Source organism: Sinocyclocheilus rhinocerous, unplaced genomic scaffold, assembly GCF_001515625.1.
Source record: "Sinocyclocheilus rhinocerous isolate Xijiao unplaced genomic scaffold, SAMN03320098_v1.1 scaffold988, whole genome shotgun sequence".
Classification (NCBI taxonomy): domain Eukaryota; kingdom Metazoa; phylum Chordata; class Actinopteri; order Cypriniformes; family Cyprinidae; genus Sinocyclocheilus; species Sinocyclocheilus rhinocerous.
This window is the reverse complement of record NW_015650363.1, coordinates 1,503,638-1,516,610: the sequence shown is the minus strand read 5'-3', so window position 1 is coordinate 1,516,610 and position 12,973 is coordinate 1,503,638. Positions and strand designations below refer to the sequence as shown.

The window sequence follows — 12,973 nt, the reverse complement described above, 5'->3', positions numbered from 1 at the left end:
AGTGTACTTGCCTTGTCCTGACTGTTGAGCTCTTGATAGGGTATATGAGCAGGCAGGTACGTGTGAAGGACAGCGCAGAAAGCCAATCCATCATTCCAGCTGCTGCTAAAGTTGGTAATGTCGATGTTCTGTGTAACAAACAGACATGACAGACTTCATATAAGCCTCCTAGACTTTGCATTAGCAATAACGAAAAATGCAATATTATGAAAATAAAGCTGCAGTACATTTAAAACCACATTAGAGAGGGTTTCAACATGATACACCAGGATTAAGTCATGAAATGTGTGCAATTCAGTGTGGCACATTCAATGGAACATAACCCCACAATGCAAAATGTACTCATCTTCCTGTGGTGTAAAATAAAGCAGATTTCCTGTTCATAGCTTCTCCCACAACCTCTTTTGTGCGCTAAAGAGCAAAATAATATGTTTCAGATCCATTTCTACAAATGTCCACAATGTTTTGACTTCCACTTTTCACCGTAATGTGGCAGAGAGACTTCAGCCTCCCAGACATCCTTATTTAGGGATGAGCAGATAGTGCTGAAAGGAATAAAGTGTTTTTTTTGTTTCTATATTATTTTGATGCTTGAATCTAATACAAAAGCATCAAGCCATTTCTCTTCCGTTCCCCTTTGATAACAGTTGTGATCACAGCTCATAGTTTCACATGTGGGTAAAGTCTTGGTGGTTAAGACAACCAGAAACATGAGAAAAAAACTCATGTTTACTCTACTTCTTAAAATATGTGCAAACAAGCAAGGCAACTGCAACATTAAGCTGCATTTGTTTATAATGCATTTGAATTTTCACACTGTGTATCGGAAAACTACTGAGGATGATGTATTTTAAAAATGGAGAAAAAAAATCCATTCACAAATCAATAAAAGATTTATTGGAGACTTTGTTGCATAAGAAAAATGTAGTCATTTCTAAATAAAAATGCCCTGATGAAGCAAATTCAACAAATTTGTTCGCAGAAGTGCTGCTGACGACCCTGTTTTGCGTCAAGTAAGTGCCATTTAAAGTGCCAGAGAAATCCAGCGGACTTCCTGGTGAGGATCTTTATAAACATTGACTATGACAACCACACAAGCTTTTCTGGAAGAGATAGACCTTGTTTAAAAAGTAGAAAAGAGCTTTTCACAGAAATCTGACAGGGGGAAAAAAGATGGATATAACAGGTATGACATGGGCTAGCATTACAGCTATTATTCTATGGACAAAGATGACATCTGAGATTCGGCAAGAATAAAACTTCCAAGACAGTCCAAGTGATCAAAAGTTCCGACATGAAACTGACAGCAGCTACAAAATAATAGTGAGAGGACATTGGAAGAACACAACAACATCACCATTAGCTGATATATAAAAAAATAATATAAAAAAAATCTTCAGAATCAAAATGAAAGTAATCTAGCAATGTGCTTTTTATGGTATATATTAATTATTTTAATTATCATATATATTAAATAAGTATATAGGTAAATCTAAGTATACATTTTTAAATATAAGATTTTTAACAAATAAATTAATATAATATACATTTCTGCTTCTAATTTACATCTTATAATACAAACCTGATAACCCTCGGTTTTCTTCTGACACCACCTCAGCAGTGCATTTCTTTTGGAACCACCATATTCACGAGCCAAAGCTGACAGAGGGTCTTTTCGCTCCTCTCTACACGGATAAACAAACCAAAAAATGACTATTTTAGCAATCGTGTTATCAACTCAGCGAAAGCATTCCAGCATTTTAGATTCATATCATGGAATATCTTGAACTGGTCAAGTTGCATGTTCACTGATGGCCGTGACATTTATATGAGAATCAAAACAAAAATGTGTATGATACAGCATGCGTGTAGGTTAGCCAGTTGTAGGGCAGGTGCGTACCGAAGGCGGCTGCGTGCTAAACACATTTCATTACACCAAATACACAAAATAATGTTCTTTTTAGCAGCATCATATGACCCTTTTAATTTTCAGCATCATTACTCCAGTCCTCAGTGTCACATGATCCTTCAGAAATCATTCTTATATGCTGATTTGCTGCTCAAGAAACATTTCCTATTATTATCACATTATTATTCTTATTTTTAAAACAGTTGTGCTGCTTAATATTTTTGTGGAAAATGTGATGTTTTTTTTTCTCCAGAATTCAGTGATGAATAGAGATTTCAAAAGAACAGCATTTATTTGAAATAGAAATCTTTTGTGGCATTATAAATGTCTTTACTTTCACTTTTGATCAACAATGCATTCTTGCTGGATAAAAGTTAACGTCTTTCAAAAAAATCTCTTTATTTATATTTATGAATAAAACATTACATCACTGACTATGAGTGCATTAGCTGAGTGTTTATTATAAGCATAGTGTCTGTATTAGTTTGATTTTAAATAGGTCTAAGCTTCACCTGTGATAGTCTTTGATGTGTCCATGTTTGAGACTCTCTGAAGAGCTGAAGCAGGACGGCTGCCGTTGGCTGCTCTTAGTAGATGCTCAGCTGCAGACAGAGAAAGAGAGAGATATTATGTCATAATCCGGATTTCAATATCTGTTATCAGTTCATCTGGGAGCTAAATATAATTCTGGCAGTAATAGGAAATAACACAATGAAAAAAAAAGAATGAATGTTGCAGTCTACAAACACACGAAGCTAACTTGACAAATGGACAATAAAATGTTATTGCAGATTAAATCAATGACAATCAAATGCTATTACATGTATAATCAAAGAAATCAATCTAATAAAATGAAAGGAACATTAGAGAGGAAAAAAAAGACTAATGTTGGCAGCCAATAAGTTTCAATAGCTGTAAAGGGTCAGACAGGGCAAAAGATCACTCCCGCACGAAAGACATCCTGCCAATCAAAACACGGTCCACAAAGGCTGATAAGAGTTTCCAATAAGCAGCCGAATGTAAAAGCAAGCATGACAAAAGGGCTCCATGCTCTCTCTCGCACGTTCACAAACACACACTGCCTCCCTCTCCAGCATAATAACGGTGAAAATGAGTGGGGAGGAGGCATAAATAAAGGAAGCTGTATTAAGACTTAGCACCTGATACTTGTAAAAGGTCTCAACAACAAGATATCAACATTAAACATTTCCCTTCCTTTGTGTTTTAGTTACTCTCTTAGCTTACTAGTTTAGCATAGCACTAAATTAAGAATGCTCTTTTGATAAGCTAGAAAAAAAATTGTCACAACAAACGAAACATTTTCCTTATTTGTGTTTTCAGTTAGTCCCCAGTTAAAAAGTTAACACCTTAGCCTACTAGTTTAGCATAGCGCAAAATTGTTAAGAGTGCTCGTTTGATGAGCTACAAAATATTCAACATTTCACTTTAGCCTTTTCCCTTCTTCAGTTAGTCTTCGGTTAACTAATTAACAGCTTAGCTTACTAGCTTGGCATAGCAATAACTGCTTAAGAACTCTTTTGACGAGCTAGAAAAAAACGTCACAACAAATTAAATATTCACTCCAAAGAGAAAGGAAAAATTTAAATCGCATCATATGACCCCTTTAAAAAGCATGAAACATTTGTGCAGAATGTGGAAAATCTAAATCAGGATGTGCAACTCAAACTCACTCTCTAGGTCGCTGATGATGAGGTTGTCATGAAGTTTGACAGCTCGGTGCTGCTCCACTTCATCTTCGAGCTCAAAAATGGTCTCCTTCATGTCTCCAATCTCCGTCTCCTTTTCCTGCAGGTCCTTACGCTGCTTCTCTAGAGCCCTCTTCTGCTCGGTTAACTCTTTCTGCACCTCGCTTTGGAAGTCCCTGTACTCAGCGTCCAGCTGGACCACCACAAAAGGAAACAAGGAGTAGTCAAACAGGCTCCTAACTGTTCTTAAAGCAACTGAACAAGTGCTTAAGCTCACCTTGTTGATGGTGTCCTGCAGACATGCCACCTCATTGCGAGCGTGGCCCAAATCGTCCTGTAGTTTGGCGGCTTTGGCTTCAGCTTCTTCCTTGTCCAGTCTAACCCCCTCCAGAAGCTGGTGGATGTCGCTCTTATCTCCGGCATTGTGGATGGAGTAAAGCTCTGCAACCTTTTGCCTCTCCTGCTCAAGTAACGCCCGACAGCGGCTCAGCTCAGTCTGGTCGTTGCTGACCGCAGCTTTACACTCCTCCAGAACTGCCACCATGCCGGCCCGCTCCTGCCTTTCCACCTCTAGAAGTCGCTCCATGTGATGGTTGCGCTCCTTCAGTGCTGCGATCACACTCTGAGCCTCGGCATTATCCTGCTCAGCCATCTTTAGAGTATTGCTCAGATGTTGCTGCACACCCAAGAGCTGCTCGCGCTCAAAACGAGCATTTTCTGCAAGCTCCACATAGCGTTGCTCTAGCTCCAGGTATCGGCCACTCTTGATGTCTTCGTCTACTGAGTAGGTCACGCCGTGCTCGTCCAGAAGGGAGCGGAAATACTCTATCTGACGGCCACAGTGCTCCAGTTTGTCACTCTGTTGGCAGAGGGAGTCCATAAGCAGGACCTTTTCCTCTCCCAGGCGTTCATTTTCGCCGTTTAGTTCCTGCGTGATCTGTTGCAGGTCAGCCAGTTCCTGTAGAGTCGCTTGGAGCTCCTCAGCCGTGCTGTGTTGGTTTTCCTCCATCTGGTGAATGCGCTCTGTAAGGCACGCCACTGACACCTCGCTGGTGTTTCCGCTGCTCCCCTTACGAGAGGAATTGCGACATGCTGGAGCGCCACCTTCTGACTCAGATGATGACGAGGAGCCGCAGCCTGAGGGAGCATCCAAAGCGTCGTCACTGGAGGTCACCGCTTGGTAGACCTCACTGGACTCGCTGTCCAGGTTGTCCGTTGAGCCACTTCGCTGGCCTCCCGTAAGGAGGTCCTCCATGGAGCCTGGTGCGGATCCCTCCACAGAGGAGGCCGCAGTAGCACAGTCTCCATGACCTCCACCACCTCCAGAGGAGGCAAGTTCAGCACTGGCGGAGGGAAAGCCAAAGGTTTTCTCAGCCCCATCCAGTCTTTGCTCCAGGGAAAAGCCAAGAGCATTGAGGCGGTCCTTTAGCATACGGTTTTCATTCTTAAGCAGGTTGAGCTCTCCACGGATGGCCTGGTTCTGCTCTTGCAGGAGCAGCAACGTCGACTCCACATCTGCAGCTGTGATCACTGCAGCCGCCTCCCTCTCAGGTGGCCTCTCGTCCTCCTCATCTTCCTAGGAGCAACATAACATCATGGTGAGGGCTTTTAATCTAAAGTAGTAGTTTTAATCTAAGGGACATAGCACAATCAGTTATGTCACATTACAGATGCACCAACACTATTATTCACTGGCACTTGTCTCATCACATAAATACTTAAACTCACTATCCACATCCTAATTTCCCGAAGTATGATTATATGGCTGACCAAATTATGACTTCTTTTTAAAAACTATAGAGATATCCTTTATTCAATCCACTATGGAGGCCCATTTCCACCTCAGAGTAAAAAAATATATATAATAAAAAGGTAACTATGGCTTTACATCTCATAGTATGACTTTTTATCTCACAATGTGACTTGCATCCATTATTTTAAACTTAAGCGCACAAATACCTTTTTTATTTTCTTCTCTAAGGCGGAAACTGGATTCCATATCTATGAAATTGCTATAGAAAACAAAGCATGCATTGGATTACCTAAAACAAAATTTTTTACTTTGATTGTGCAATGTGTTTCGGTAGTTTGTATAGATTTTATTTTCAGTTAGAGTAGTACTTAATATAGGTTGAATTCGTTTTTTTCCTGAATTGCCATGCCGCTGCTGAATTTACAGTACCACAGAACATTATGAAAAGTCTGAATTGTCAGAAGTTTCTTAATGGAAGTAAAATATTATGTTACAACCACAGTCTTGTTTTGTTCGTTTGTTTATTCATAGTTATAATGTAAATATATATAATAAAAAGGTAACTATGGCTTTACATCTCATAGTATGACTTTTTATCTCACAATGTGACTTGCATCCATTATTTTAAACTTAAGCGCACAAATACCTTTTTTATTTTCTTCTCTAAGGCGGAAACTGGATTCCATATCTATGAAATTGCTATAGAAAACAAAGCATGCATTGGATTACCTAAAACAAAATTTTTTACTTTGATTGTGCAATGTGTTTCGGTAGTTTGTATAGATTTTATTTTCAGTTAGAGTAGTACTTAATATAGGTTGAATTCGTTTTTTTCCTGAATTGCCATGCCGCTGCTGAATTTACAGTACCACAGAACATTATGAAAAGTCTGAATTTTGAGTAAGAAGTTTCTTAATGAAAGTAAAATATTATGTTACAACCACAGTCTTTTGTTCGTTTGTTTATTCATAGTTATAATGTGAATTTGATCTAACCTCAGGCAGTCCCAGCTGAACCCTCATGTCCCTCAGCTCACCCCGTAGCTGCAGAATTTCCACGTCTTTGCTCTTGGCCAGACCTAACAGATTTTTTACTTTGGCTTCCAGGGCCACTTTATCACTTAGCTGTCCGTCAGACTTTGATTTGCTCATGCGGCTCTCTGAGTCTGAGGTTTGGGCTAGTCCACGGGAATGCCTGGGCTGGGCTCGATCAGAAGCACCAGTGGATGACTGCTTCTTACTGCTGGAGTTTCTGGAGTTTCGCAAACGATCACGTGAGGAGTTTGACTCCTTGGAGGCCGTGGATGAAGTCCGTTTGCCAGATGGGCCTTGTGAAGAAATAATGTCAAATACGAGAACAAATAAACAAAACACTTCACCTCGCACTGCTGAAACTTCAATTTTGTTCGTTTGTTTATTCATAGTTATAATGTGAATTTGATCTAACCTCAGGCAGTCCCAGCTGAACCCTCATGTCCCTCAGCTCACCCCGTAGCTGCAGGATTTCCACGTCTTTGCTCTTGGCCAGACCTAACAGATTTTTTACTTTGGCCTCCAGGGCCACTTTATCACTTAGCTGTCCGTCAGACTTTGATTTGCTCATGCGGCTCTCTGAGTCTGAGGTTTGGGCTAGTCCACGGGAATGCCTGGGCTGGGCTCGATCAGAAGCACCAGTGGATGACTGCTTCTTACTGCTGGAGTTTCTGGAGTTTCGCAAACGATCACGAGAGGAGTTTGACTCCTTGGAGGCCGTGGATGATGTCCGTTTGCCAGATGGACCTTGTGAAGAAATAATGTCAAATACGAGAACAAATAAACAAAACACTTCACCTCGCACTGCTGAAACTTCAACAGTAGTCTAAACAATGCTAAATAGTTATTTGGTTACTGGTTAAATTAAACAAAACCTTTAAATACCCAAGGTGGTCTTGATCTTTGTGTCAGGGTTATTAGTGTTTGTTCCACAGGACGTTGAGTGAGTAGAGGTTGATTTCTTGCCCTTGGCAACACTGCTGTTTGTCCCTGCACTGCTCCCAGCCATAGCAGTTAGAAGATCATCACTGCTTTTGACCTGTTAATCAAAGATGAACAAATCAACAGAAAAGCAACAATTACTGAGTGACTTAAATATTAGTTTAAGTTGTTGATCTGCGCAAGAGAATGATGTTACCTTGGAGAGCGGAGCTGTGGTAGGGCTCTTAACAGCGCTTTTGCCAGCAGAGGTTCCAGCTATCACTGCGTCACCTTTACCTCCTCCACTTGCTGCCTTATTCCCCACTGGCCTTCCTGCTTTCTTCATACTGCGCTCGCTCCTGGTGATGCATCTACCCCTCAGTCTGTGCAGAGATAAAGAGAACATAAGTTACAATTTATGGATTCACGGTGACTAATTTGAACTAAATGAACAAAATGCCAAAAAATGGTTGAGTAACCATACTGAAATCATAAAAAAAGAGATATAAATAAAAGGCTGAAATTCTTTAAAGTATTTCGGTATATGAATAAGATGCAGTGAAGCAGTAGTATTAGTATAGTAGTAAAATATTATAGTTTTAAAATGTAACATTTGAAAAACTTGCCAACCAAATCAATTTTGCCAGAAATAACCAACATTTAAAAAGATATTATATCACAAAGAGGACCCTCATGACTGTGCATCATGATCAGTAAGTATTTTTGGGTTCACAAATGATCTGTTCTGAAATTATATTACCCTAGGAAAACATAAAAAACTTGCTATTTTTAAAAACAATTTACATTGAAAAATTTTAAAAACATGTTTAATAATAACAATAGTCTATTACAATAAAAAATGGAACCTAAATAAACATTTTTTTTGTTAAAAACGTTTTAAAAATTATCTTTGAAAAATCGCTAAAACAATTTAAAAAATTATATATCTCAAAACTTTTCTGAAAATTGTATAAATGTTTTTCAATACATTTGACAAATATTAATACATAGACATAAAAAAAAGATTACTTTGCATCTGGCACATTTTAAACTAGATATTTATCTAGATTCTAGATTATCTAGAATGTAGATTTATAAAATAAGATCATATCTACAAATCATACAATCTATATATCTATAAATGTTTTGTTTTAATTGTTATTATTATTGAAAAGTGAAAAAAAAAGACTGGTTTAATAGTCTTGGAAGTTGTCAGAACGAAATTGAGTCGATGTCTGTTCACTTCCACCAGGGGGCAGAATGCACTAAAATGACAGCTGAAGAGCACTTGAACCGCTGGGTTAAAGGCTGAAATCAAAGAGCATGTCTTTCCCAAGGCTAGTTTAGCAGAAACAGCATGTTGGCAAATCTAACATGATGCTGACTTTCACTGAAGTTCTGATTGACTGTAATGACAATGATCTGGCTCACATGTGCTCTTAGTGTATTAAAAAGCCATTGAACTAGGCGTATAAGCACAGCTTGAGGCTTCACCATGAGTTCAAAGAAGAGCTTGCCGTCTGTCTGCTGGGGTGTTGCTCTCTACTGTATATGCTGCTGAAAAACAGTGCCTTAAAAGGCAGCAAAATCTTGCATGTGTTCAAGACGGTATCTACATAATACCAGAGCTGCCCATCTGCACAACAGGAAAACCTTCCACTTATTTTATCACTTTATTTTTATAGACAAATTCCAACTGAAGAGTGAAAGCATGAGATCAGACTCATGCAGTTCAAAGAAACAGATTGCAAGTAATGAGAGGGCAACAAGCTAGGCTAAATTATTCTGGGCATCGCACACTAATAGTGCCTGGAGATCAGAGCTATTAGATTCTATCATGGAAAAAACATCTGAAGAGCATTAATGGAGCCTCATTATATCACTATTCACCTTCAAAGCAAACCACACCACAAACAAACCGCTCACATAGGTCACAGCACAACAAAGGACACAACATTCATGAAAATTGAAGTTCATCTATAAATTTGGTTATTATTTACTAACCCTCATGTAGTTTCAAAACCATATGACTTTATTGTGTGGAGCACAAAATGGAGCAACTCAGAAGACTGTACTGTTCACTCTTTTCCATGCAATTGTAATGGAGTCTGACATTTTCAAGTTTAATTAACAGTTTAATGAAACGTTTTCAATGAATCAGCTGATTTGATTCTTTAGTTTAAAGGGGTCATATGATGCGATTTCAATTTTTCATTTCTCTTTGGAGTGTTACAAGCTCTTGGTGCATAAAGAAGATCTGTAAAGTTGCAAAGACTAAAGTCTCAAATCCAAAGAGATATTCTTTATAAAAGTTAAGTCAACCATGCCTACCTAAAACGGCTCATTCTAACACGCCCCCACATGTCTACATCACGATGTGGGAAGATTTGCATAACGGCGCCCAAATGTTCACACAAAGAAAGAAGGCGTAACTTTTATTCTCGCTGTGGTATTGTTGCTGCCGCCATGTCGTGAACACCATGACGGAGTCGTGTGCGTTTCGTTGTGAAAGCGAAACTACTTTGTTTGGTCTTCCAAAAATGGACATGACTAGAAATCAGTGGTTAAGTTGTATTTACAACACTGTTCCAGAACAGTTCAACCTAAATATTCAGATGTGTGCAGCGCATTTTATGGAGGACTGTTTACTTATCCTGGTAGAGTAGACTACAATGCCGGCTGTTCTGACTCCACAGACTGTAAGTACGTTTTCATATTTAAAGGATTTGCCACTGACGATTCAAACGTGAGTTTTGAGCAGTGTAGAGTAGCGCTTGTTTGTAATTTCTCCGATCACAAATGCAGACATGGTTTTGTTTACGCGGCACGACATTTATAAAGAGAGTATAAGTCATTATAATCCGTAATTATGTCCCCACTGGATGCAACAAATGCCTCGTTTATAATGGGTTTTAATGTTTTTGTCTCGTCGCTCCGGCCGGACAGGGCATCATCACAGTATGGTAAGGGGCGTAACATTTCCGTCACACGCTTGAGGTATTCGGCCAATCACAATGCACTGGATAGCTGGCCAATCACAGCACACCTCACTTTTCAGACCGATGAGCTTTGTAAAAATCGACGCGTTTCAGAAAGGCGGGGCATAGAGGAGAAACAATAATGTACAGTATGTGGAAAATAATGTTTTTTGAACCTTAAACCGCATAAACACATTTCATTACACCAAATAATGTTCTTTTTAACAACATCATATGACCCCTTTAACTCACCAATCAATCAATGATTCAGTCAAAGCATTTAAAAGCTCACTGTAAGTGTAAATACAGCCAATTCAGTAAATGCAAAATGCGAAACTGGGCAAGCTGTGTGACGGAGAGGCTTGCTTCAGAACAAAGCAGATAAAACAGACAATAACTGTCTATTTTTCCATTAAGTTGTTGCAATTTACATGCCACCTTTCCATTAAAAGGTGGATACTGTAATATCAATCAAATTGTTTAAGAATACTGAGAACAATGGGATTATTATATATTGTATTGTAGGAGTATATCATAGTACATTATATTAGCCTGCTTTAAATATAAGCAAGACTTTTGAAAGACTGCAACTACAAAACAAGCCTAAAACAATGACAGTTCAGTGAATCACAAAGCTTTCATATGGCTTCTGAATACATGAAAAAGCATCATAAAAGTGCACTATATTCCATCCTTTGTGAAGCTTGAAAGCTCCAGTCCCCATTCACTGTAGGTGCATAAAAAGAGCAGCCAGCACAGCCTTCAAAATATCTTCTTATGTGTTCTGCAGAAGAAATAAAGTCATACAGATTTAGAACAACATGAGGATGACTAAATGATGACTGAACTTTAAGAAAATAATATGCACATTACCCAACATCTTTTAATTTTGAGTGAAAACTGAAAAAGTGAAAATAGGTTTCGTTCTGCAAAATAGCCAGTATTTTCCAAAATGTTTTGGAGAGATATCATGAATCACAGCTTCAAAATTTCTAACCCAGTCCTCTGCACTTGTTTTTGGACTGTGTAGATCTTTCCAGATCATTCATTTAATAGATCTCGATTGTCCTCTCAAGCCTGATCATAGCGAGGCAAAGAGCCCGTTCCTCCTGTCTCTCAATGGAAGAGAAAATAAGGCCTAATATCTTACAGCTGTTGTGAGGCAGGGGGTGGGGGTATGTTGGAGAACGTTTGCTCATTTCCAATTTACAGACCCCCCAATGGAAAAAGACTTCAGCACACATTCCCTTAAAGGGAGAGGTTTGGAGCATGACTCCAGGATAGATTTTGTTCAGAACCATCCTGAAAAAAACGCTGCGTCAGTCTTCCAGAAATGAAAACTAAACACTCAAACATAAATTGCTTATTGTGAATTGTAATATTTATTGGTAAATAAATGCAAAATACATACAATTAATAACAAGCATGCCCAATATTATATATAGAAATACACTGCATACTATATGCATAAAAACTTTTTATATTAAGCTTAGTCCAGAGACATGCATCCAAAGCATGCTGAGATGAAGTCAATCAAAACACTTGTCCTGGCATACAAGACAATCATCTACTCACCTGGTGAACTCCGGAATAATGACTCACCCCTTAGACCCATATGTAACTTGTCACACCCTTAACATGACAACAAGACTAAGCACTTTGTTGTTTTCACACCCAACTTTCACTACAGAATGGTAGAATCCCACCCAATCTTCAGGCACTGACTTAAGACTCACTTCTTTTAATAATAACTGGATTAATTGTGACTGAGGAAAATACTGTGTTGACTTGTTGATGCATTTTATTTGTATGAGTTCATCCTTTTTATCCCAGCAGTTAACTTTCTGAAATACATGCCATCTGTTGACCACGGCGGTATCACACATGTGAAACTAAAGCACATTACACAGGCTGTGATAGATAAAAGTGATGTGGGGATTTAAATCGGATAAATTAAAGATGAATGTTAAACATGCATTTAACTAGGTTTTAAATTCGGCATGAAATGGAAGTTGCAAATCACATTTTTCCATATTGTGAATGTCTGACAAAAACGGCTTATCAAACGAGAAAAAAAAACATAGGGCGGGACTTGACTTTGTCCATCAGGAATGCACGGATAAATCATTTATAAAAAAACAACACACTGCAATATTCCATCAAAAAATAAGAATTGACCTATCGGTAAGCCCCGCCCCCCTTAGTTACTGTTGCTCACTCAGACAAACAAACGGAGTTGCTAACTGTCTTTTACAATGACAGCTGTCAGTTGTCCCACAATGTTTTTGATCAATTTTGAACACAGAAGGACCACCATTCAAGTGGGACTTAAATATGGCATGGAGGGATATATAAAAATTTTAAAATAAATATGGTGGGTAACAAGATTAATTTGGAAGCAAGGGTTTGCAAGCGGGAGAAGCCTCATTACGGTCGTCACAATTGCAGTCGCAGGTGACAACATCCAGGATAAACACTGTTCATGTACCGCAGGGTAAGATTAAATGAATTTACATTTAACCAGTTTAATATGAAGAGACAGTGAAATGTAGAACTTCATTTATGTGTTTTTGCCCTACACTGAACAAGACGCGAGAACAGTCCGCTATTTAGGTTTGTATGGACTCAACTTTAACATTAGCTAGTTTTAGCCAGAGATACCTTGCTAAAGCACA

General features: G+C 38.7%; 1 protein-coding gene across 1 annotated transcript in view; it reads right to left on the bottom strand.

The window, feature by feature from the left end:
- The window catches only part of LOC107711823 (cytospin-A-like), a 29,472-nt gene that overhangs the window by 3,668 nt on the left and 12,831 nt on the right, over positions 1-12,973 (bottom strand). Inside the window, exons 2-12 of the mRNA XM_016516867.1 lie at positions 7,538-7,703; positions 7,285-7,438; positions 6,815-7,146; positions 6,740-6,752; positions 6,364-6,695; positions 3,893-5,191; positions 3,601-3,808; positions 2,422-2,511; positions 1,901-1,916; positions 1,583-1,685; positions 12-128 (exon numbers count right to left, since the gene is read on the bottom strand). Coding sequence (XP_016372353.1) covers positions 12-128; positions 1,583-1,685; positions 1,901-1,916; positions 2,422-2,511; positions 3,601-3,808; positions 3,893-5,191; positions 6,364-6,695; positions 6,740-6,752; positions 6,815-7,146; positions 7,285-7,438; positions 7,538-7,666 — 2,793 coding nt within the window. The 5' untranslated portion in view covers positions 7,667-7,703. The remainder of the gene's footprint in view (positions 1-11; positions 129-1,582; positions 1,686-1,900; positions 1,917-2,421; positions 2,512-3,600; positions 3,809-3,892; positions 5,192-6,363; positions 6,696-6,739; positions 6,753-6,814; positions 7,147-7,284; positions 7,439-7,537; positions 7,704-12,973) is intronic.